Source organism: Magnolia sinica, chromosome 4 (assembly GCF_029962835.1).
Source record: "Magnolia sinica isolate HGM2019 chromosome 4, MsV1, whole genome shotgun sequence".
NCBI classification, from domain to species: Eukaryota; Viridiplantae; Streptophyta; class Magnoliopsida; order Magnoliales; family Magnoliaceae; genus Magnolia; species Magnolia sinica.
In genome coordinates, this window is record NC_080576.1 from 115569466 (window position 1) to 115590329 (window position 20864).

Consider the following 20864-nt stretch of genomic DNA (forward strand, 5'->3'; position numbering starts at 1 on the left):
ATTTTCACTGTTAAAAAATTCGTAGGGCCCACCATAACGTTTATTTTCCATCTAATCTATTATTAAGGTTAAAAATATATGGATGAAGAGGAAAAACAAATTTCATATTACTCCGAAACTTCCATAATGTCCAAAAGGATTTCAATGGTAAACGTTCAATCCCCCACTGTTTTTTGTAGTGTGGGCCAACTGATCTTTATATCTGTCTTATTTTTCGGCTCAAGTCTTAAGACGAACCCTACAAATGGATGGACGGTTTAGATATAACACATACATTATAGTTTGACCACAGATTTAATCCGATCCGAATTGTACCTAACCCGATCTGACTCGGTTTCTTGAACGAGTCAGACTCGATTCGAGTCAGGACAAGTGTACAGCCGATCGGTTCGTGTCAGGTGTCTCGAACTCTATCCTGAGTCGGATTAGCTTATTTAGATTTCAGATTAGATCGAGTTGGACCTAATCCGATCCAACTCGGTCCGATGCCCATAGTTTGGTGCATGGAAATCCTAGAGTAGGAGGCCCTCTATCATTGAACCACAGGACCTGCTTGCCCTAGCTTGTACAAACACAAAAACCCCACTGATAGAACACCATTGCATGTTTTGTGTGTGTTTTTTTTTACTTTCACCAATTAAGGAGTGTTAGATAGGCCGAGCTCGACCTCTCTGTACAAGGTTAGGATAGTTGTTGATCGACTACGATTTGAAGATGGGAAGCTACCCACCTTAAGACCGCATGATCCGTCTCTTGACAAATGCGACCCGACCTCACCTTAATTGCGTGGACCAGGTCGGATCACCTCAGGTCGGTTAAACCCATGCTCCATGGAATCCAACCTGGCCTCTGTCTAGTGGGTCCGCGATCTCGGCCGAAGATCTAGGAAACCGACTTTGATACGGTTCTATCTGGGATTCTAGCCAAGGATCTGGAAATATCTTCTTACGAAACAAAGAGTTTAAATTCTATTATAATCCATCCCTACCAAAATAGAGAAAGGTCCTCTACGCCATTGCCTCTTTCTATCTATAAATAAGGGTACCCCCAATAGTGAAAGGTACACATAATCTTTAACCCTAGAACCTTAATATTCTATTAGACTCAGATTCATTTCTTGACTTAGGCATTGGATAGCCTCCTGATCTAGCCAGGTTTTTCTCGTCCCTTACTTGTGCAGGTACGTGAATCTAGAAAAGGTTAACTAGATTTCTGCATCAACAATGAGAACGGAGACGGAGAAGGGACCTCAAAGCATATGTGCCAGCTGGCAAAACTGCGTGAGACCCGGTCCCAAAAATCTTGCCAGTCTGCTCAACGAGTGGGCCACACGTGCATATGAATGCGGATCATTTGCCGTTTCTGACCCTGGCTTTTCATACCTGATGAATGCACTAGTCAGAGTTTCATCTTCACAGTAGGCACCACGCATATTTTACATGTTACATATGTAAAATCGACTCTGTCGGTGATAGGCCATGGGCAAAAATTAGACAGATTAACAACTTAGGTGGGTCACACCATAAGGTGATGTGACAACGGGTTTGTGCAAATGTGTCAGCAGAATGGGATTGAGTCGGGCTCAGGCCTAGCTCAAAGCCAGAAAATTGGTTAGCCCGACCATAAAATTAGTGAAATCCCTGTTAAAATCCCATTTTGATTCTGTCTCGTGATGAATGTTCCTGGTTCATCCTTCATCCATGTGTTGTCATTGATGGTTAAAACAGTCAAGGACGAGTCGAGTTAAAATGACCCGACCCCAAGCTTGGTCCGGAAATTTTATTTTCGCTTATAAGCCAGAGTCTATAGGCGGGCCGATGGGCCTAGTTGACGTCTTAGGTATGTTATATATATCTAATCATTCTTGTAATGGAAATTGAAACGAGCCATTTTAGTTTCCCTCCCGTTAATAACCCCAACCTTACAAGAATATAAAAACAAACGGATGAGTGGAAACTCACATAACTGAAGATGGCAACCATTAGTTTCCCGCCAATTCCCATCCAACATCTCTACCCCGCGAAATCCAACAGCTCTAATGACGGTATTAACGACCGAAACCTTCCGGACCATCCCACGCTTTCCTTGCTCCATGGATGCTCCCACCTGGCACGGCTCAAGCAAATCCATGCGCGCATGCTTCGTCTTGGCCTCTTCTTCGACGCCTACTCTGCCAGCAGGCTTCTCACCGCCTCTGCGCTCTCTACTTCTCCAAGCCTCGACTACGCCCACCGCGTGTTCGACCAAATTCCCCAACCAAATCTCTATTCTTGGAACACTCTTATTCGCGCCCACGCTTCCCTCTCCGACCCCACGCAGAGCCTTCTCATCTACTCGCAAATGCTGCTCCAAGGTGTCCACACACCCAACAAATTCACCTTCCCTTTTGTGTTCAAAGCTGCTTCGGAGCTCTCCGCTTTAAAAGAGGGAAGAACCGTTCACGGAATGGTTGTTAAAAGTGGGCTCCATTCGGATGTTTTCATCCTCAATTCTCTTATTCACTTTTATGCTGCCTGCTCGAATTTGGATCTTGCTCACCAGGTCTTTGTGAATATTCCTCAGAGAGATGTCGTTTCATGGAATTCTATGATTACTGCTTTTGCTCAGGCAGATTGTGGAGAGGAGGCATTGGAATTATTTAGGAAAATGGAGGCTGCAGGTATGAAGCCGAATGAGGTGACAATGGTGAGTGTCCTTTCTGCTTGTGGAAAAAAAGGCGACTTGGAGTTTGGGAGGTGGGTCTATTCTTATATCAAGAGAAACAAGATTGGAGGGAGCTTAATTTTGAGCAATGCCATGTTGGATATGTATACCAAATGTGGGAGCTTGGAAGATGCATGGAGGTTGTTTGATGAGATGCCTGATAAGGATTCTTTCTCGTGGACAACGATGCTTGTTGGATGTGCAAAATCAGGAGAATTTGAGGCTGCTCGACGTCTTTTTGATGCAATGCCTAGACGAGATGTTGCTTCTTGGAATGCCCTCATCTCTGCGTATGAACAGGGTGGCCAGCCTAAGGAAGCTCTAGCCGTGTTCCACAAGTTGCAGCTCTCTGCTGAGGCAAAGCCCGATCAGGTCACACTTGTTAGCACACTCTCAGCTTGTGCCCAACTGGGTGCAATTGATTTGGGCAGATGGATCCATGCATACATGAAGAAGCAGCGTTTCAGGTTGAATTTCCATCTCGCGACCTCGCTGATTGATATGTACTCCAAGTGTGGGGATCTAGAGAAGGCACTTGAGGTGTTTTGGTCCATTGAATTGAAAGATGTATTCGTTTGGAGCTCAATGATTGCCGGGTTGGCGATGCATGGGCGTGGTGAGGCGGCAATCAACCTCTTCTCAAAAATGCAAGAAACCAAGGTAAAGCCCAACGCCGTAACTTTCACCAATGTCCTGTGTGCCTGTAGCCACTCAGGGCTAGTTGACACGGGTAGATTATATTTTAATCAAATGCTGCCTATCTATGGGATTGCACCTAAGGTTGAGCATTATGGATGCATGGTTGACATCCTTGGCCGTGCCGGACTCTTAGAAGAAGCTGTGGAATTGATAGAGAAAATGCCAATGGCTCCCCATGCTTCAGTGTGGGGAGCATTGCTTGGTGCTTGTAGGCTTCATGGAAATCTTGAGCTAGGTGAGCATGCTTGTAAACGTCTCCTTGAGTTGCAGCCCAGGAATGATGGAGCATATGTGCTTTTGTCTAACATATATGCCAAAGTTGGTAAATGGGATGAAGTTACGAGATTGAGGAAGCTGATGAAAGATACCGGACTCAAGAAAGAGCCTGGATGCAGCTCAATAGAGGTCGATGGTGTCATTCATGAGTTCCTAGTAGGAGACATATCCCACCATCTATCGGACAAGATCTACGCAAAGTTGGATGAGATTGCTTTGAGATTGAAATCTGTGGGCTATGTGCCAAACATGTCGCAGATCTTGCAGGATGTTGAAGGTGACAATGTGAAAGAGCAAGCACTATATCTCCATAGTGAGAAGTTGGCAATTGCATTTGGGCTTATTAGCACGCGGCCATCCACTCCCATTCGGATTGTGAAGAATCTCCGTGTGTGTGGGGACTGCCACTCAGCTGCGAAGATCATTTCTAGTGTTTATGATAGAGAGATAATTTTGAGAGATCGGTATCGTTTCCATCACTTCAAGGGAGGGCATTGTTCTTGTATGGATTATTGGTGAATTTGGGTTGAGTTTAGCTGCAAATTTGATGGAGGGTCGATCAAGAAAACTCTTGTTCAGTTAGCCTATGGTAATTTCATTGAACATAACACGGTAATTAGCAATACTGAAAGAAGGGATCGTTGTCTTTTGTTTTCATGTGTGTTAATGCTCTGAAGAGATGAAAGGAAAATGGAGTCAGCACTTGATCACTTTAAGCTTCAAGTAACAGAAGCATCATGGAGCCGGACCCACAATCTGTTTGGATGCACAACTGAATTGTATTGCGAATATTCAGTTGACTCAAGAGGAAATGGCAGAAGACTTATGATATTTCCTAGTATTCATATCAAGTAAGTGGCACTCAAATTGCATCTAAGCAAAACTGCAACTCATTTTATTAGAGACTAATGGCTGCAATTCAATTTGACGATGCCCACAAACGCCCTGAAAGAAGCTGCAGAACCAAAGGCTCCAACAAATTGCAAGATTTTGAAGCTGGAAGAGAATGCTAGGTTGAAGATATTTTGCAGCTAATCTTGAAGGAGCCAAGGAAGTTCCCTTGATGTTGAAGCTTACACAGGAAGCTCAGCCGGTCCAATCAATTGATCTAGATGGTCCATTAGGTCCAGCGTATATTTCATGGGTTACCATGCAAAAATCATAACAATTTGAGAATTAATCATCTAACCAACGGCCTATGAAATGGAAGGTGAAGATTATCTAACAATTTCAACCATCTACTTGCTGGGGGCTCTCATGGATAGTTTATAGCCCCCAGTCCTGAGTCCTAACCTTTTCCATCCATGGTTTTAAAAAATCGAGATATATGACTGAAAGAAAAGCCAACTTACAGAAGATTGGAACATCCGATTGTCATGAGTTCTACATGGAATCCCACCAAATGTGTAGTTGGACATAATGGACTGTACAGATCGATCAACTGGACCTCCCAAGTTTCCTATGCAACTAGTACATAACTTAATAGTGCTTACCAATGTGCAAGCCTGTTCTAGGAAAGTCTATTCAAGATCCAAGTCATCCAGCAGATGGCCCCAGTGTATGTTTCTCGGCACAAAATCTGGATGTTCCAGTGTTGCCGGTGTTGAATGCTAGTATCTGTTGATAGTATTAATAGAATTCTTTCTTCAAATAGTGCATCATGAGAGACTTCTACATCCAATTATTTATTTCGAGCAATCCACCAAAACATCAGGAAGACCTATTTTACATCTATCAATGCTTTGATCACCCCTCTTTAACTCATAGGGAGAGATTAGTCAATTATTGAAGATCTCTAGCTTTCGTTTATGCGGAGTTACTGTGTTCTTCGGAAGATTATAGTGAATGACACAGCAACTGAGAAACATTAATTTAGATTAACCAGACTATTATACTGGTTGAGCAATCCTGACCTCCGTTTCATGGACAATTATTTGTTGAAACAGGACCATTTTATTTTCAACCATCCAAAAATGTCCACTAACCCATTAGTCAGTCAATTAAAGAAGCATAGGGACCCATGATTTGGTCAGTTCAATTTGACTGATTTGTTGTATTCCACGTAAGCATTTTCTAAGTAAAGCGAAATGTATGCATGTGTGGCCATATGCTGGATTTTCGGAGGCCCACATCTGAAACCCTATATCATGAACTGCACTTAGTAATGCATGTGTACAGTTGTACAAATAGCACAGGTGACCCACCAATGTCTAAAATCACTCCCAGATAGGGAAGCGATCTATATATTAGCAACCCCTGTTTGTATGTGCGGAAAGAGAAGGAGCTACTTCTCCATAGATAGAAGTTGATAATTGCTGTTGTACGTCCGTAGTAGAGGTCCACCTGCACCATCTGAATGGTGAAGAATTTCAGCGTCCGTGGAGATTGCCATTCCCCAGACTGCTGCGAAGCTCGTTTCCATTGTTTATGATAGGATGAATGCTCAATGCACTCTCTTCATTGCATCTGGAAATGAGGAACACGTGAAAAATCAGAACCACTTATCAGGTGATCCTCACAACATGGATGCCGTGTCTCAAAATTCAAGCTGACAGGATCATCAGGTGAGTCACATTTGCACAAATAAATTAACATTAAGAGAAATTGATGATGGTCCAAATTATACCTTGTGAACAGATCCACCTGATTTTTGATACATGGCATCTGAACAACTAGGATCACCAACCATACGGATTATTCTATTTACCTGTACAGTACGTGGGCTTCTCCATGAGGAGGCCATGGACAGGCCTTATTTCCTGTACAAGTGATCCTGACTATTCGAAAGTTGGGTTGAATGTAAATGGTCCACCATTCTATGATTTTAATCTGCCCGTAGAACATGATCAATAGATATGGTCATTTTGACCAAATCATCATGCCTTGCATATGGCCTATCATAGTGGGCACCTACCACTTTCACGTAGCCGGGTGTGGAAGAAGAGAAGATATCACCGTCTTCTTTTCAACTAAAAATCTCTATTACAATAAATAAAATTGGTATTATTAATGAAAAGGGTTGTTCACAAAGCCTTTTTATATTACTTAAAATCCTAAACTCTAAATTCTTTAATTTTTCAAAATAGTAAATTTATTAAAAATAGTAATCGACTTTGAATTAATTTAAACTCTTTTGTATGACTCAAATAAATACTTTAAGCTATTGGAGGACTCTCCAAGCCATAAAATAATCTAAAATAGCAAAATTTTTAATTTCCTAAAATAGTAAATTTTGATTTAAAACTAACTTCCGAAAATAACGCATTTTTAGGAAAATTGTTTGAGGCTGATGGCCTTTCACATCGACCAGCTTGTAGAGCTCACCAAGCTTTCCAACGACTTATTATATCTGCAAAAAGAATAATTGTTCCCAAAGTTATGGTTGTCAAAAGCTATGGCATGCACCAGACCCTTCGATTAAACCCTTTGCCGTAATTTCTTTTGATCCTAGCAATTCATGAGATTTTGTCTCAGCTTTTTACTACATCGCTTGTGTCCAACAAATCTAGTCACCATAAACATCGTCCAACCAGCAACTTCCACTTAAGCGTTTGTGATCACCCTTTGAACTTAGAAGCCAAAGCTCCATGAATATTCTGAAGGAGAATTTTTATAGTCGATTCCCAATTCAGCACCAGAAGTCAACCTTAACAGATACAACTCAATCCTCGATAGGAACTAAGAGCCCAAGCTCCATTCATATTCTTAAAGATAAAACTTTGATAGTGGATTGATGACTTGTGAGAGACGATTTCCAATTTCGCACAAGGCCACATTGAAAGTATGACTCACTACAAGAAATATATGTATCAGCGGCGCACGACCAGTGGCGGCCACAACAAACCGCCAGTGTACATGTAAAATCAGTGGCGTTTTTACGTGGCCGCCAGTGTATAGAAAAGCTACCGCCGCTGAATTCTGAAATAAAAAAAAAAGAGGGCTTTTTCCCCCCACTTCCCCAAATCGCCCCATCCCCAAATCGATCGCGCGTGCCATTTCTCTCCCAAAACCCTTCTTCCCTCCTCTCCCAAATCGCGCCTCTTTTAGTCCACAATAACCGACTGAAAGTCTCTCTCTCTCTCCAACGTCTCTCGATCTCCCTCTTTTAGTCCACCAACCGACTGAAAGTCTCTCTCTCTCTCTCTCTCTCTCTCTCTCTCTCTCTCTCTCTCTCTCTCTCTCTCTCTCTCCAACGTCTCTCGATCTCCCTTTTCCACTCCGGTCTCTCTTGATATGGCTTCCATTTCCATTGCTTGTTGAAGATGCTTATCTCTCGGCCGTTGCCCGGCGAGAAGGCCCGCAAGAGGAAGAAGCACCAGAAACAGCCGCAGCAGTAGCTCCTCTTCTCCAACAGCCGCAGCAGTATGCTACTCTCTCTCTCTCTCTCTCTCTCTCTCTCTCTCTCTCTCTCTCTCTCCTGATTTCAACATGTATGAAATGTCTTGCAGAGTGTGATGGATGATACGCAGGCACTTAGAAATTGCATACATGAATGTTGCATTTATAGTTCTGTAAATTATTCAATTAATTTTTATATGGACAGGGACAACACTCTCCACATGGGCAGGGACAACACGCTACTTGTTTGATGAAATGCTTTAGCCAAATCCTTTTTTGGATGAAACCGTGCTATCAATTGGACTTGAGACCACCTTTCTCAATTGGGATCAGCGGCCAAGTCAATGTTACAAAGACAACTGGTCTGGAAATCTGGGAAGATATAGTGTTCATGGTTTGGTGCAGATACACTATGAAACAACTGGTCCGGAAATCTGGGAAGATACATGTGGCAAGGTGGATATGTTTGTTGCAGGCATTGGAACTGGTGAAACTATTTCTGGCATTGGCTATTTTCTGAAAGACAAAAATCCTAACATAAAGGTATAATATGATGATGTATTTTATGGTCGGAGTGGCTTTAGGAACGATTCCAGGGCTGGCCCACCATGAGCTGAGTTGGTTTGAGGCCTTTCCAGGCCAGTTACATGAATGTCCAAACAGGACAGGCTAGGCCAACTTGTCAGGCCTTTAGGGTCCTTGGATGCATTGTTGACTGCCTTGAATACCTGCAATGTTCGTTTCCTCAAAAACCAATTGGATTTGTTTTTGGGGTCTCTACTAGTATCCTGCAGGTAAGAATTGGGTTACTAGTATTGCAGCAGCTAAGTGGAGTCAATGACAACCTATTTTATGCAAGCAATATTTTCAAAGCTGCTGGTAGGTTTAGTTATCAATATTTTCACCAGTATTGTGCTTCTTTTTTTTTTTCCAGTTGAATGTGGACAGTTGCTGTTTTTACCTTCTTAGCCATCTTTTTGTAGGCTACTAAATTCCATCTGGTCCATCCCAAGCCTGGGTAGAGGGTTGATGTCAGGTTTGTTGATGGGCATTGAACCTTTGCCAAGCAATCATAAAAAAGATCCCAAATAACTGGGACAAGGCTATAATGATAATGATGACAATATACCATCTAATTGAGTCCAGATTTGAAATAACAGGATTCTCCTATCAAGGAGATTTTCTTGACATGGCCCATTATGATGATAATGGTCACAATATACCATCTAGAGTACTATAGCATTTTACTCACAACATATTGAAACCACTTGTTTTGAAATATCTTATCCATTACTCAGTTTTCAACATGCATGACATGGGCAGTCTGTAACTGTTTCCAATCTGATACGTTCAGTTAGTCTACAATTCAATATTGTCAGAATTTGCTGGCCATTGATTGGTGAGGAGACAGTTCCAACTGAACTGATAGTTCTGCATTTTGACACTTCACAGAGGGAGGGAGAGAGTTAAGGATTTCTTCAAACATGTTTGTCTTACTACTTTTCACGATGCCATTTGATTCATCAGCTGGTTAAGGATCTCTTCAAACAAGTTCAAGTCGCCACCGTTTGTCTTACTACTTTTCACCATGCCATTTGATTCATTAGCTTGTTTTGAAAGGTTTTTGGAGGTCCATCTGGTATGGATCTGTTCATAAGCTTTGTTTTGTCTTACTTAATGGCTTGTTACTACTTTTCACCATGCCATTTGGTTCATCACAGTTTTTAGTGTTTTCAGAATGCCCTGGGAAAGGAATTATGGTATTTGGCATGATCATCCACATGTATAATCAAATGCTTATTAAAAAACAACAGCACTAACACAGAGGAGTCTTTTTTGCTGCTCTTCTATGGTGATTTGATGGATTCATGGATTTAAATTTGCTTGCATTTGATTCGAAGTTTTAAGGATGCAGGGGCCTATAGTGGTGCTTTTGGTAGTCTTGAATTTTGAAGTTTATCACCTTTCAAAAAAAAAAAAAAGAACAAGAACGAAAGAAAAGAAAAGAAAAAAAAAAGAAAAAAAAAAAGAGAGAAGTTTATAATGTTATTTTGTGGGGTTTATGTGAGGTTTTGTGGGCCTGATCTATGGCATCCCTAATGAAATGTTAAATAGAAGTGATTGACGGGGGAGAGAGAAGTTAACAAAAACAAATGCAGCAACTGAACATTGGGTGATAAACAAATGAAAAAGAAGAAGATTTGAATGCAAACATTACTGCAATAGCTACACCATTTCAGATTATGTTTTGTATTTTAAAGTTACCACTAACAAATAGCACAAACAGACTCTTCCATGTCCATCCTGCAAATCACTTTGGATTATTGCAAAGGTTGGGTTCAATTGTAAACTTTGTGAAGCATAAACCAGGATGTTCTTGTAGTTTCAACAATCTTGATGCTTTCTTTTATATTTGAATTTTGCTGTTCCATTCCATACGTAGATTATTGTTAGTCAACCATATGCATATGATCTTAACAAAATCCAAGAACTACCCACACTGAAATAGTAGGGAGTGATATATTTTCTCCTTTTTGGTAATTTGAAGATTAGTTTGTGCAAATGTTATGTTTTTTTTTTGTTTTTTTTTTAAAGATAATTCAAGAGTATCGTTTCCTATTTAGATCCATTTTGAAAACCATATGCGAAGTTGTAGGCATCATTAAAAAAAGGATTGATTTGATACATGTCATATCTGGATATTTGATGTTGAAAAAAAGGATTGATTTGATACATTTTATATGTGGATATTTGATGTTGAGTTCAATTTCTGATTGGCCATCACGGGTTTTCTTTCTATTGGTGTTAGCTTGGTAAATGCCATGCAGCCGTTGGATGGGTTTGAATGTTTTTGGTCAAGTTTCCAGAGGGTGGGGCCGAGGCCTCAATTTTCAATCTTGATGGGTACAGCTGGGGTTTAGATCCGACAACATTTTCCATTTTGGCCCAAGATCTTGCTCTATAACAGTTATGCGGCTGCAATTTAGTAAGTCGGTGGTGCCCCCTACATTTAGGCCCCGCCCAGATGTCCATTTTCCATAACCATTTTAGATTTGTAAAGTACTAGAAGGTTTTGGAGTCTTCATAGAAATTGTATGATCCTCCAGTCTTTTTTTTTTGTTAGTGGGCTGCTGTTTAATCCTGTCCATTGATGGAATGTGAGCTATGTAGTTTGTACCATATGCTACTTTGTGTGTAGTATCTACTACATGTGACTTAAAGCTATTTTAATGAGCTACGTAGGTTGAAGGTAGTGTAAGCTATTTAAGATACTGGCTGAAACTTCTCATCTGGCCTACTTTTTTGTTTCTTCTAGAGGCTTTATAGTTGTCATTGTGGTGCTAGCAAAGCATGAGTCTTATTTTTGTTAATTTCATCTTTTGAATACAGCAATAGCATTTCTTCAGCAATGTGGGTGTTATTTTCTCTTGTTATAATGTTTTATGGAGGCTTGCTAATTATTATAATGAAGGCCTACCATTCCTTGCCCCTCCAAACTGTATTTGCCAAGCTGGCTGATGTGTCAAGCATCCAAGCTGTCTATCCTCACTGTTTAGAGTGGAATGTTAGAACAATATTCATGTAGCCAACCACAATTAACTGGGTTAAGGCTAAGAAGAAGTAGACAATGATGATCTTGTATTTCTATCTTTTGTGTGTGTGTGTGTGTGTGTGTGTTTTTTTGATTGATTTGTCTGAAATGCAAGTATGTGATGTGCAGAGATGCAGAGAGTGCAAATGTAATAGTGACTGCTACATGAAGGACTAAGATTTTGGGACATACGGTATGGATGAATGCTTGGTTCAATAGATTTTGGGACAACTTCTTGCATTGCCGGTCCCAAGCCCGGGTAAAGGAGGAGGGAAAAGGGCGTCAAGGTGAGTTGTGTCATTTTCTTCCATTTTATGTCTTTTGCGATAGTATTCAATTAAGTTTAAGTTTAATACACTCAGAAAATGTTTCTTCATGGCAGCCTTATGTTGACTTGGCGAATAGCTATGGCACTGGGAAAATGTCAGAATTAGAGAGTTGTCTTGAGACAAACATGGAGAAGTTCAAAACTGTGAGTTCTCTATCTTGAATTAGTTTTCCTTACTTTTTGCCAAAGCTTGGTAGTCAACATGTTACTAAAAGGCAGGCCACACTTATACCATTGGTGGGCTGAACATGACATGATGTTTCTTCTGTTGATCATTTTATAATGCCTATTTGTATGTGTGTATATAATTTTATTCTGCTTTAATGGTTATTAGTTTAGAGTACATTTGGTTGCCACTAAAGAGATTTTTCTTCATATTTCATAATTTACAGAAACCTACTAAGAGCCTAGGAGTAGAAATTCCAAAGTCATAAATTTGTTTTTCTATGCCTATGAAATGCTCATGAGCCAAATGCAGCCTGAATGACGTTCTGATGTAAGATGTTAGAAACTATTCATGAAATGTAGGTTCCAGGGTGTGTTAGAAACCATGCAGGACTTACCGAACCAGGAAATGCTGTAAAGGGCCTACTGATTCTTCTTGAAGTTAACTGTGCACAAAAGTATTTCCTTCATCGATTCCCATGAAGAGTTGTTGCTCTGAGAAGAATCAAGAACTGCTTTATATGCAGGATTTGATGCTGCAGTAGCAGCTAATACACCAACCGGTTCACCAGCAAGAGAACTTCCCTCGGTCATAAAGTTGAAGCCCCAAAAAGCCAAGTTGTTGAACAACCTTACTGATAACTGAATCATTTCTTAGAATCTATCAAATTACCCAAAGCAGATAACTTTAGAATACGAGTCACGATAGGCAGTTTTACAGTTTTCAGGTAGCTTTCCACTTGCAACTCTACAAGTTCATTGTAATTTGATCTCAAGTGAAGCAGCAAAGGTGATATGTCCTGGATCATTCAATCAGTGTGTTTTTCTCATGGTAGTCCATCATGTTCTGGACTAGGCAGTTCAGATTGATGGATTGAACTGTTCAAATGGATAGATGAGACTAGGAGAACTGTAACTTATAATGCCCTGAGAGCACTGGAGAATTTCCCTAATATAAAATATCTAAAATAGATGGCTGAAGTGCTATTGTCCAATGGTTGAGATCCTTGCTATCCAAGTGAACACCCAAGTCCAGTACAGTCCAGTAAAAAGTACAAATTTACAGGACAACTCAACCTAGAATGCAGCTGAGTCGAGTTCACTGGGTCAGATGCCTAGTCAAGTCATCGAGTTTTGGAACTATGTCCGAGAGGAGCTAAGATGATGATGGTGGGTCTATCAAACCACCTAATAAATCAGGTCTGGGCAGATTACCAGCCTTCTAATCCTATGGCGTTGGCAAAGCACCCAAAAGCAATTGTGTGGGTCATCGTAGTTTGGGTTTTAATAATTGCTTGTCATCTTCATTTGAGAGTACCGTGGAAAATAAAGATGGAAACCATGAACCGCTCTCTTCAATGGTGTAGGTGTGTCTTTTGCTTTGGATTGTTCACCTTTCATTTTAGTTGAGAGCCCCTAATGAATTCGTCTTCTGAACATATCATTAATTACTGTGTTTTATTGTTTGCCAGCAGGCTAAGGCATTGTTAGTAATTCCTAAGAATTCTACACTTTCACCCATTCCCGATTCTTTGTGCTTAGAAGAGAAGGGCAGCCCTGCTACAAGGAGTAGCAAAACGAGGATTGATCATGGTGAAACAAAATTACAAAAGGTAAATGTGTCCTCAATTAATAGAATGATAGTAGAGAACACAAAATTTCACTCCAAAATAAATTGGCATTCTATAAGAATAGGATTTTGATGTTGTGCAGCAGCCTACTTGAGATTCGAACAGAATTGAGTCATCATCTGCATTTGAAGGCAACACATTTATCTTAGAAAAAGAACTACACAAGCAATACATGAAGTCGAATTTGTTAAAACGTTGTCGTAAAGGTTAGCCTTTTTCTGTATGTATTTAATTTACTGCATTCTTTTTGGAATATATTTTCCTATGTCTTGTTTTCAGTCCAATTTTTGTTATGTATTCAAGATTTTGGATATTTTATGTAAGTAGTTTTTTGCTATGATCTACATTGGTTTCATGATAGTTTTATACTCTTTTCTTTTCTCTTTTTTGTTAATCATGTTAAACTAACCATTACACATGACAACAGGGCATGAGAAGCATAACACGCAAGACTGCTCCAACGTTACAAAAAAAAGGAAGGAATACTCTGCAAGTGCATGTGAAAGCAATTTGAATGAGAGTGCAACAGAAAATAGTGGTGTCTTCTCAAGTGCTGGTCCATCAACTAAGTTATTTGGTGAGATGCAAGACAAACCCAATGTTACAAAAAAGTGGAAGGAATGCTACACAAGTTCAGGTAAAAGCAATTTGAATAAGAGTCCAACAGAAGTGGTGTCTAATCAAGTGCTCATTTGTCAACTAAGTTATTTGGTGAGTTGAGTATAGATAGGGTGTAAATGTGGTTTTTGGATAAAGTAGGATGTGAATTGAACATGAATTAATACGCATTTCACTTTTTTTGGGGAAATCTAAGACACCCAATTCAGCCATCTATTAAAACTGAGTGCGAAGTTGAAGCTAAAGAGTCAAAATTAGATCCAAAGGGGTTGTTAAGAATGAAAATAAAGTTGAAGGAGTTAAAAGCTCATGAGTCTGAATGTCCCCACAACAAAGGACCCTTAGCAGATGGTGGTTCCATGGTTGAAGAGTTCTGCAGAAGAATACATAAAAAGAAAAAAAAATATTCTTGCCATGAAATCGATGCATGATTGTTGCAAAAAGAAGGAATCTAATATAGTTAATAGAAGGGGGGGTATAACTAGTATGCTGATATCAAAGAGCCAATGCATCTCTAATAGGGAGGTTGTTCTGAGTGATGAATGTCAATGGTTTGCATTGAAACCAACTGCTACTACTTCTAGCACTTTGAATGTCACCAGGTTACAAGAAACAAAAGGTTCCTTAGAAAAATCAGATTTTCTGTACTCTTTTGCAATTTATTGATTTATTAAAATGTTGAATATAAAAGTTTGAGTTATGCAGGGACAGCTGATGCGGCAAATGAAAGCTCACTCGTCACGTGGCAGAAAGTGGGATGGGCAGATGGGGTAACTGGTGGTATTGTAGGATCACAAAAAGAGTCGAGTGAACCTGATAATCTGAAGAAATTAGTTAAAGCGAGAACTCCCTTTGGAAAGGACTATTCACTTGCTGAGAATACCTTCAAAGAAGCTATTAATTTGAAACATTCAGCTGACCGTTTAAATGTAGCTACAATAAAGAGGATTTATATGATCCTCAACTTGATGATATGCATTGTATAATCAGGTCCTCAATTGCTGCAACTACGTTTTGGTGATCCATGCCATTAGTCTGATGGGATCCACAGTAGATGGGCCATGATTCACGAATCTCCTCGATGACAGTCCTACTTTTAGTTGTTGGCATGCTAATAGACTTGAGAAAGAAACCCAATAATGGTTCATATTCTACTGAAAGGGGGCCAAAGATTTTGGTCGATCCCATCCATTGTGTAGCCCATCAGATCAACAATTTGGATCACTGAATCATGGGCCTCATTTTTACAAAGTGAAGATAATCATCCTTGTGTCAAGTATCATAAATTCCTGTTGTCCTTCTAGAGTTCTTCACTTCTTTACTTTTCAGTCTAAATGTGCAGAATGGAGAATCAGAAGTTGAAGTTAGTGGAATATATCTTCATGTGGCCTTACAATTTCTACTTGCCGCATCGATGTTTGAGGTTCGTGACATCAGAAGTGCAGAACTAGGAGAAATAACTGAGTCGACAGAGATCTATATCGACACACAAAAGATCTTGAAGTAAGTTCTATGCCATTTTGAGAAGAAAGTATGATTGACTCATCATTCATGAAGATACCTAGGCTATTGCATATGCATTTTCCACTATCATTGGCCTGGATTTTGAAATAGTCGAGCGAGGCTGTGGGCTGTGACCCTATTCAAAATTTTGATTTGCTTGACCCAAGCCCAGCCCATTGACAACCCTAATTTCTACCACTTCTTAAACAATGGTGACTCACCTACCATACACATTTGAGTAATTTGGACTGACATGCACGGATTTGAAGTTTATGGTGGATGGGTCACCACCATTTTAGAAATGAAGGAAAATTCATATTGCAGTCGTTACCTTCCAAAGAAATTCACTTTCACGTTTGTCATGGAAAGGCTGAATGCAGAAAATCCATAGCCATTTTTTAAAATGCAATTACAAAATCATGCAGAAATATGAATTGCAATTTCCAATAATGTTTTCATGTATGCTCCGATTTTACCATTTGAGACGTCAACAAAGTGGATTCATTCTAGAATGGGCATTGCAATCTAGTAATTTGCGTGTGTATTTGAATATAACAGACTAGGTTCCTGATGTAATTTGGTTTTTGGATTAATGAAAATTTTGATACCCGATGGAATAAATGAAGTAAATACACCATACGAGAATATTTGAATTCAGAGAGATAAACAACTGGACTGAAATTGAAATCTTTGCACTACGGGCACTTAAACAAGAACTCAGAAAACTATAGTGCCTTCCACATCCTAATCCTACTCTTTTAAGAATCGCAAAATCATTGGATAATCAAAAAAATCAACAGGTATAATCTTTCAAAAAAGAAAATAGCAGTTTTAGTTCTAGAATCTTAGCCCAAAAATAAACCGCAACAATCCAAAAATTCAGCACATGGTGGATCATACTGTGGGCCTTGGTCCTACAACATTCCCCTTCATTTCAAGGAACACTTCACCCAAGTAATTGACAGAAGCATCTAACTTATTTCAACTCGTCGCCAAAATCAGCATGTAGCGCATCCAAGCCAGAATGATCAAGAGCCCCAAAGTCAGTCTCTATTTATGCCCAATTCTGTGAACAGGCCGATTCAAGGTTTCAGATTGCAAATCTTGCCCAGATTAGGCCTACCCATTGGTGAGTTACGTTTAGTTGTTAACAGAAAAAGCAGGGTCTGAGCCATGGAGTTATGCTATGTTGTTAACAAAGTTAGATCACTCACATCTAGACTAAACATTTGTCTTCTTATATTTTTAGAGAGGCTTTACTTCATTGATCATGAGCTGGCAGAAGGGTGTAATCTAGTAATCTCTTTGTATAGGGAATTCTTGCCTGTTATCTGGAATTCTCTTCCCTAAGCTCAGTTTTCTCAGCTTCATAGTTTAAAAATTCAAGAATTGGACTCAACTCGATGTTCATTCGCGTTGAATCAAATCAAAAACTTGACCCGACTTGACTTGATAGTTAATAACTGCAAATTGAAAACAGTTGGGATGGCTGGAATAATTAAAATGACTTAAGTTTATATAACGATTATAAATAAGAAAACGAGAAATGCTTTAGTTCTCTTAGAGCACTATAAATTATAGTGCTCCTAGTTGCATTGGTCCACTCGGACGCTACAAGTTTCGCTGGCCAAGGATACGGAAACAATATTGATATCGCCAATAATTTTGATGATAACTGGAAATGCGAGGAAACATGGGGAAAATGGTGGAATTTTTAGTGAAATTTTAATAGATGTTAAAATCTACATATTTAGAAATAAAAAATTGCAAAAAGAATGCATACATAACAAGTTTCCATTTAATGGGGCCTTAAAACATGTGTTGTTCTAAGAAATCAGTCCAACCATCCTAACCAACCTATTTAGCCATCCAACCTTCCATAAACACATCCATTGATATTGTAAAATATCAACAACACATAATGTTTCACCAAGAAATCATCAACAATTGTAAAGGAAATGGAAAGTTATGGTCTCAATATCACGCATGTTGCGATATCGATAATATCGAGATATTATCAGTATTATCAATGACAAGTTGAACACTAATACGACCATGTGCCCATGAAAAAAATTGAAATAAAAAATTTTCTAATAAACAAAAATTTGATGATATTTTAAGACTGAGAATTTATTCGTCATTGTGGCAGGCATACACGAACAAGCTGGAGAACAAGGTTTCACGTCTGGAAGAAGAGAATGAAAGGCTCAAGAAGCAGAAGGTCGGCATTTCATCTCTCCTTGCGATTTTATTTTTTTTTCTAAATGGGGTTGCAGGACCATGCAGAGTTGGTTATATCTAAGTTTTGGTCGGATATTGCCTAAGAATTAGATTGTGTTTGTTTTCCTTTTGGTTACATTTTAAGGCATCTTATGTTTAAAAAGCTAGGATTCAGTGGCCTTATTGTTGTTTTTTGTTTGTTTTTCATTAGTTTCTCATAGCAAGTTGCGATTTTGGTTCGTTTCCTTTTGCTATTGAAATGTTAGGAATTTACTTAGCATTTAGAAACTGCGGGCTGCTCCTTGTTTATTTTTCTTTGTTGGATAGACTTGGTAGAAGAGAAGTATCTTGTCCCAGCTTCTTAGGGTCTGCTTCAGGGATCTTTTTTTTCTTGGTTGCCAAAATTCCTATCTAGGACCCTATCTTGTGTGAGTGAAAAAGTCATCTTGTCCATTATCACCACCTCTATCATGGTCTTGTTAGAGTATCTAAGGGCCTATTTGGCCGGGTGGATTGGAAGGGATTGAATGGTATTAGGATGGATGGCATGGATTTCTAGGTAATGATGGTGTTGTCAATGGATTGTCTTGAGCTCCATGGGATTGCTATATCCCTGGATTGCTATATCCAGTCTATTTAGCACGCCTGGCCAATCTGGGGATTAAACCTTCCCATCCCTTCCAATCCCACGAACTGAACATGTCCCAGGCAATTTTGAACGGATTAGGGTGGATTGGATGGGATTTAAAGGTAATGATGGTGTTATCAGTGGATTGTCTTAAGATCCATGGGATTGGGATCAGATTACCGACTCTGTTTGGCACGCCCAGCCAATCCCGGGATTTAACTTCCAATCCCTTCCAATACCATCCAATCCCTTCCAATTTGACCGGCCAAACGGGCCCTAAGGTAAATTAATGGAATCTTACGAATATGAATGAACTGAATCAATCATATTTATCATCTACATTCTGACTGTTGAGTTTTTTTATTTCTTCAGGTTTTGGATGCTTCTTGTACATGCTTGACTAGCAACGAAATCCACTTCAAGAATATCAGGTGATGACTTATGTTTGCTTTTTCTTTCTAAAATTTTCATACTTGGTGTGTTTTTCTTACTAGTTTTCTTTACAAGGCCAATTTTTGTTTCCTTTGTTGCTTATGATTTGCAATACCTGCCAGCAAGCAATTGAGTAGGGGTTGTATTGTGGTGCTTGTAAGCCTTGTAGCACCGTATAGTTTGATACAATGACAATTTATTCATGTGATTGAAGTTCCAATTGAAGGCAAATCATTAAGAAAAAAGGAAATTAAAAAAGAAAGAAAAGAGAAGAAAAGTTCCAATTGATACAATGACAATTTTTTTTACTGTGACGCTTTCCCAACTATAGAGGTGACTTGTGAAGCCGATTGTCCTTTTATTTTCTTGTTTGTCATAGGCCTTGATTGTTTATAAAGGTTCAAGTCTTCAACAAATAGAGGGCTTGGTTCTGCAGCACTCTACAGCTCCAAGCAGTATAATCTCAATGCTGTGCCACTTACCGAATCAGCTATATGCTTCTCAGCCCATTGCAGGGAAACTTCTCAGGGAGGAATTTAGGCTCATTGCAAGAAAAGGGCCTACATCACACATAGTGGACACGTGATCATGGACAATGAGGTTGGTGTTGTAGACATTTGCCAGAAGATGTGGCTAGGAAAGGAAGACATATGATCGGTCTAGAAGGGGACCGTACTGAAACAGTTCATGTGAAATGCTAAGAAAGGAAGACATTTATAGTTTGTTTTGAAAACTTTAAATAGACCATTAATTGTAATTTTGTTGATATTGTGCTAATTGTTGTCTTGATGAATGTTAGATTATTGGGTAATTCAAATTCTTGTCATTCAATCATAGGTTTTTGATAGTTATGCAGATAGAAATTTGATAGTTAGATTGATGGAGATTTGATTGTAGGACAGCAATTATAGGAAAGGATTAGTCAGAATTAATAGGAATTTGTGTGAAAGGATTAGTAAAGAATCAAGAGGAATTTCTATTATCGGTACTTCTAGCGGCGTTTTTCAAAGCTTTAGCGGCGTTTCTCTAATTTTTTCCCACCACTTGTTAGTTCGCGTTTCTAGAACTTTTAGCGGCGTTTCTAACGAAATTTACATACGTTTCTTATCACTTTAACGGCGATTTTATAGTTTTGCGGCATTTTTGTCGCTTTTTAGCGGCGGTTATTGGAGTTTTTATCGGCAATCGCAGAAGCGCCGCTAAAATCTACTTTTTGCGGCAGCTGTTAAAAACGCCGCTAAAAATAGGAGACTGCCGGTAAAACATACAGCATAGCCACCCGACCGCCGGTAATTCTTATACCGGCGGTTTTTGAACTTTTAGGGGCAGAAGACTTATGATATTTTCCAGTAGCATATCAAGTAAGTAGCCCTCAAATTGCATCTAAGCAAAACTGCAACTCATTTTATTAGAGACTAATGACTGCAATTCAATTCGACGATGCCCACAAACGCCCTGAAAGAAGCTGCAGAACCAAAGGCTCCAACAAATTGCAAGATTTTGAAGCTGGAAGAGAATGCTAGGTTGAAGATATTTTGCAGCTAATCTTGAAGGAGCCAAGGAAGTTCCCTTGATGTTGAAGCTTATACAGGAAGCTCAGCCGGTCCAATCAATTGATCTAGATGGTCCATTAGGTCCAGCATATATTTCATGGGTTACCATGCAAAAATCATAACAATTTGAGAATTAATCATCTAACCAACAGCCTATGAAATGAAAGGTGAAGATTAT

General features: G+C 39.4%; 1 protein-coding gene and 2 long non-coding RNA genes across 4 annotated transcripts; all 3 read left to right on the forward strand.

Moving 5' to 3' along the window:
- Positions 1–1908: 1908 nt before the first annotated feature.
- Positions 1909–5329, forward strand: LOC131243992 (pentatricopeptide repeat-containing protein At2g29760, chloroplastic-like). Its single transcript, XM_058243655.1, has one exon. The coding sequence runs from the start codon at positions 1972–1974 to the stop codon at positions 4195–4197; it is 2226 nt and encodes a 741-aa protein (XP_058099638.1). The 5' UTR covers positions 1909–1971; the 3' UTR covers positions 4198–5329.
- Positions 5330–11985: 6656 nt separating this feature from the next.
- On the forward strand, positions 11986–19627 carry LOC131243994 (uncharacterized). Its single transcript, XR_009170239.1, has 3 exons — positions 11986–12080; positions 19074–19132; positions 19532–19627. It is a non-coding gene; the product is annotated as an uncharacterized LOC131243994 (long non-coding RNA).
- LOC131243995 (uncharacterized) lies at positions 13582–14338 on the forward strand. Of its 2 annotated transcripts, none has more exons than XR_009170240.1 (3): positions 13582–13714; positions 13815–13938; positions 14160–14338. It is a non-coding gene; the product is annotated as an uncharacterized LOC131243995 (long non-coding RNA). The 2 variants fall into 2 exon arrangements; XR_009170241.1 differs by having other exon boundaries at positions 13818–13938.
- Positions 19628–20864: the final 1237 nt, after the last annotated feature.

Coding starts and splice junctions, on each gene's coding strand:
- LOC131243992 (XM_058243655.1), top strand. CDS start 1,972: ATGGCAACCATTAGTTTCCCGCCAATTCCCATCCAACATCTCTACCCC.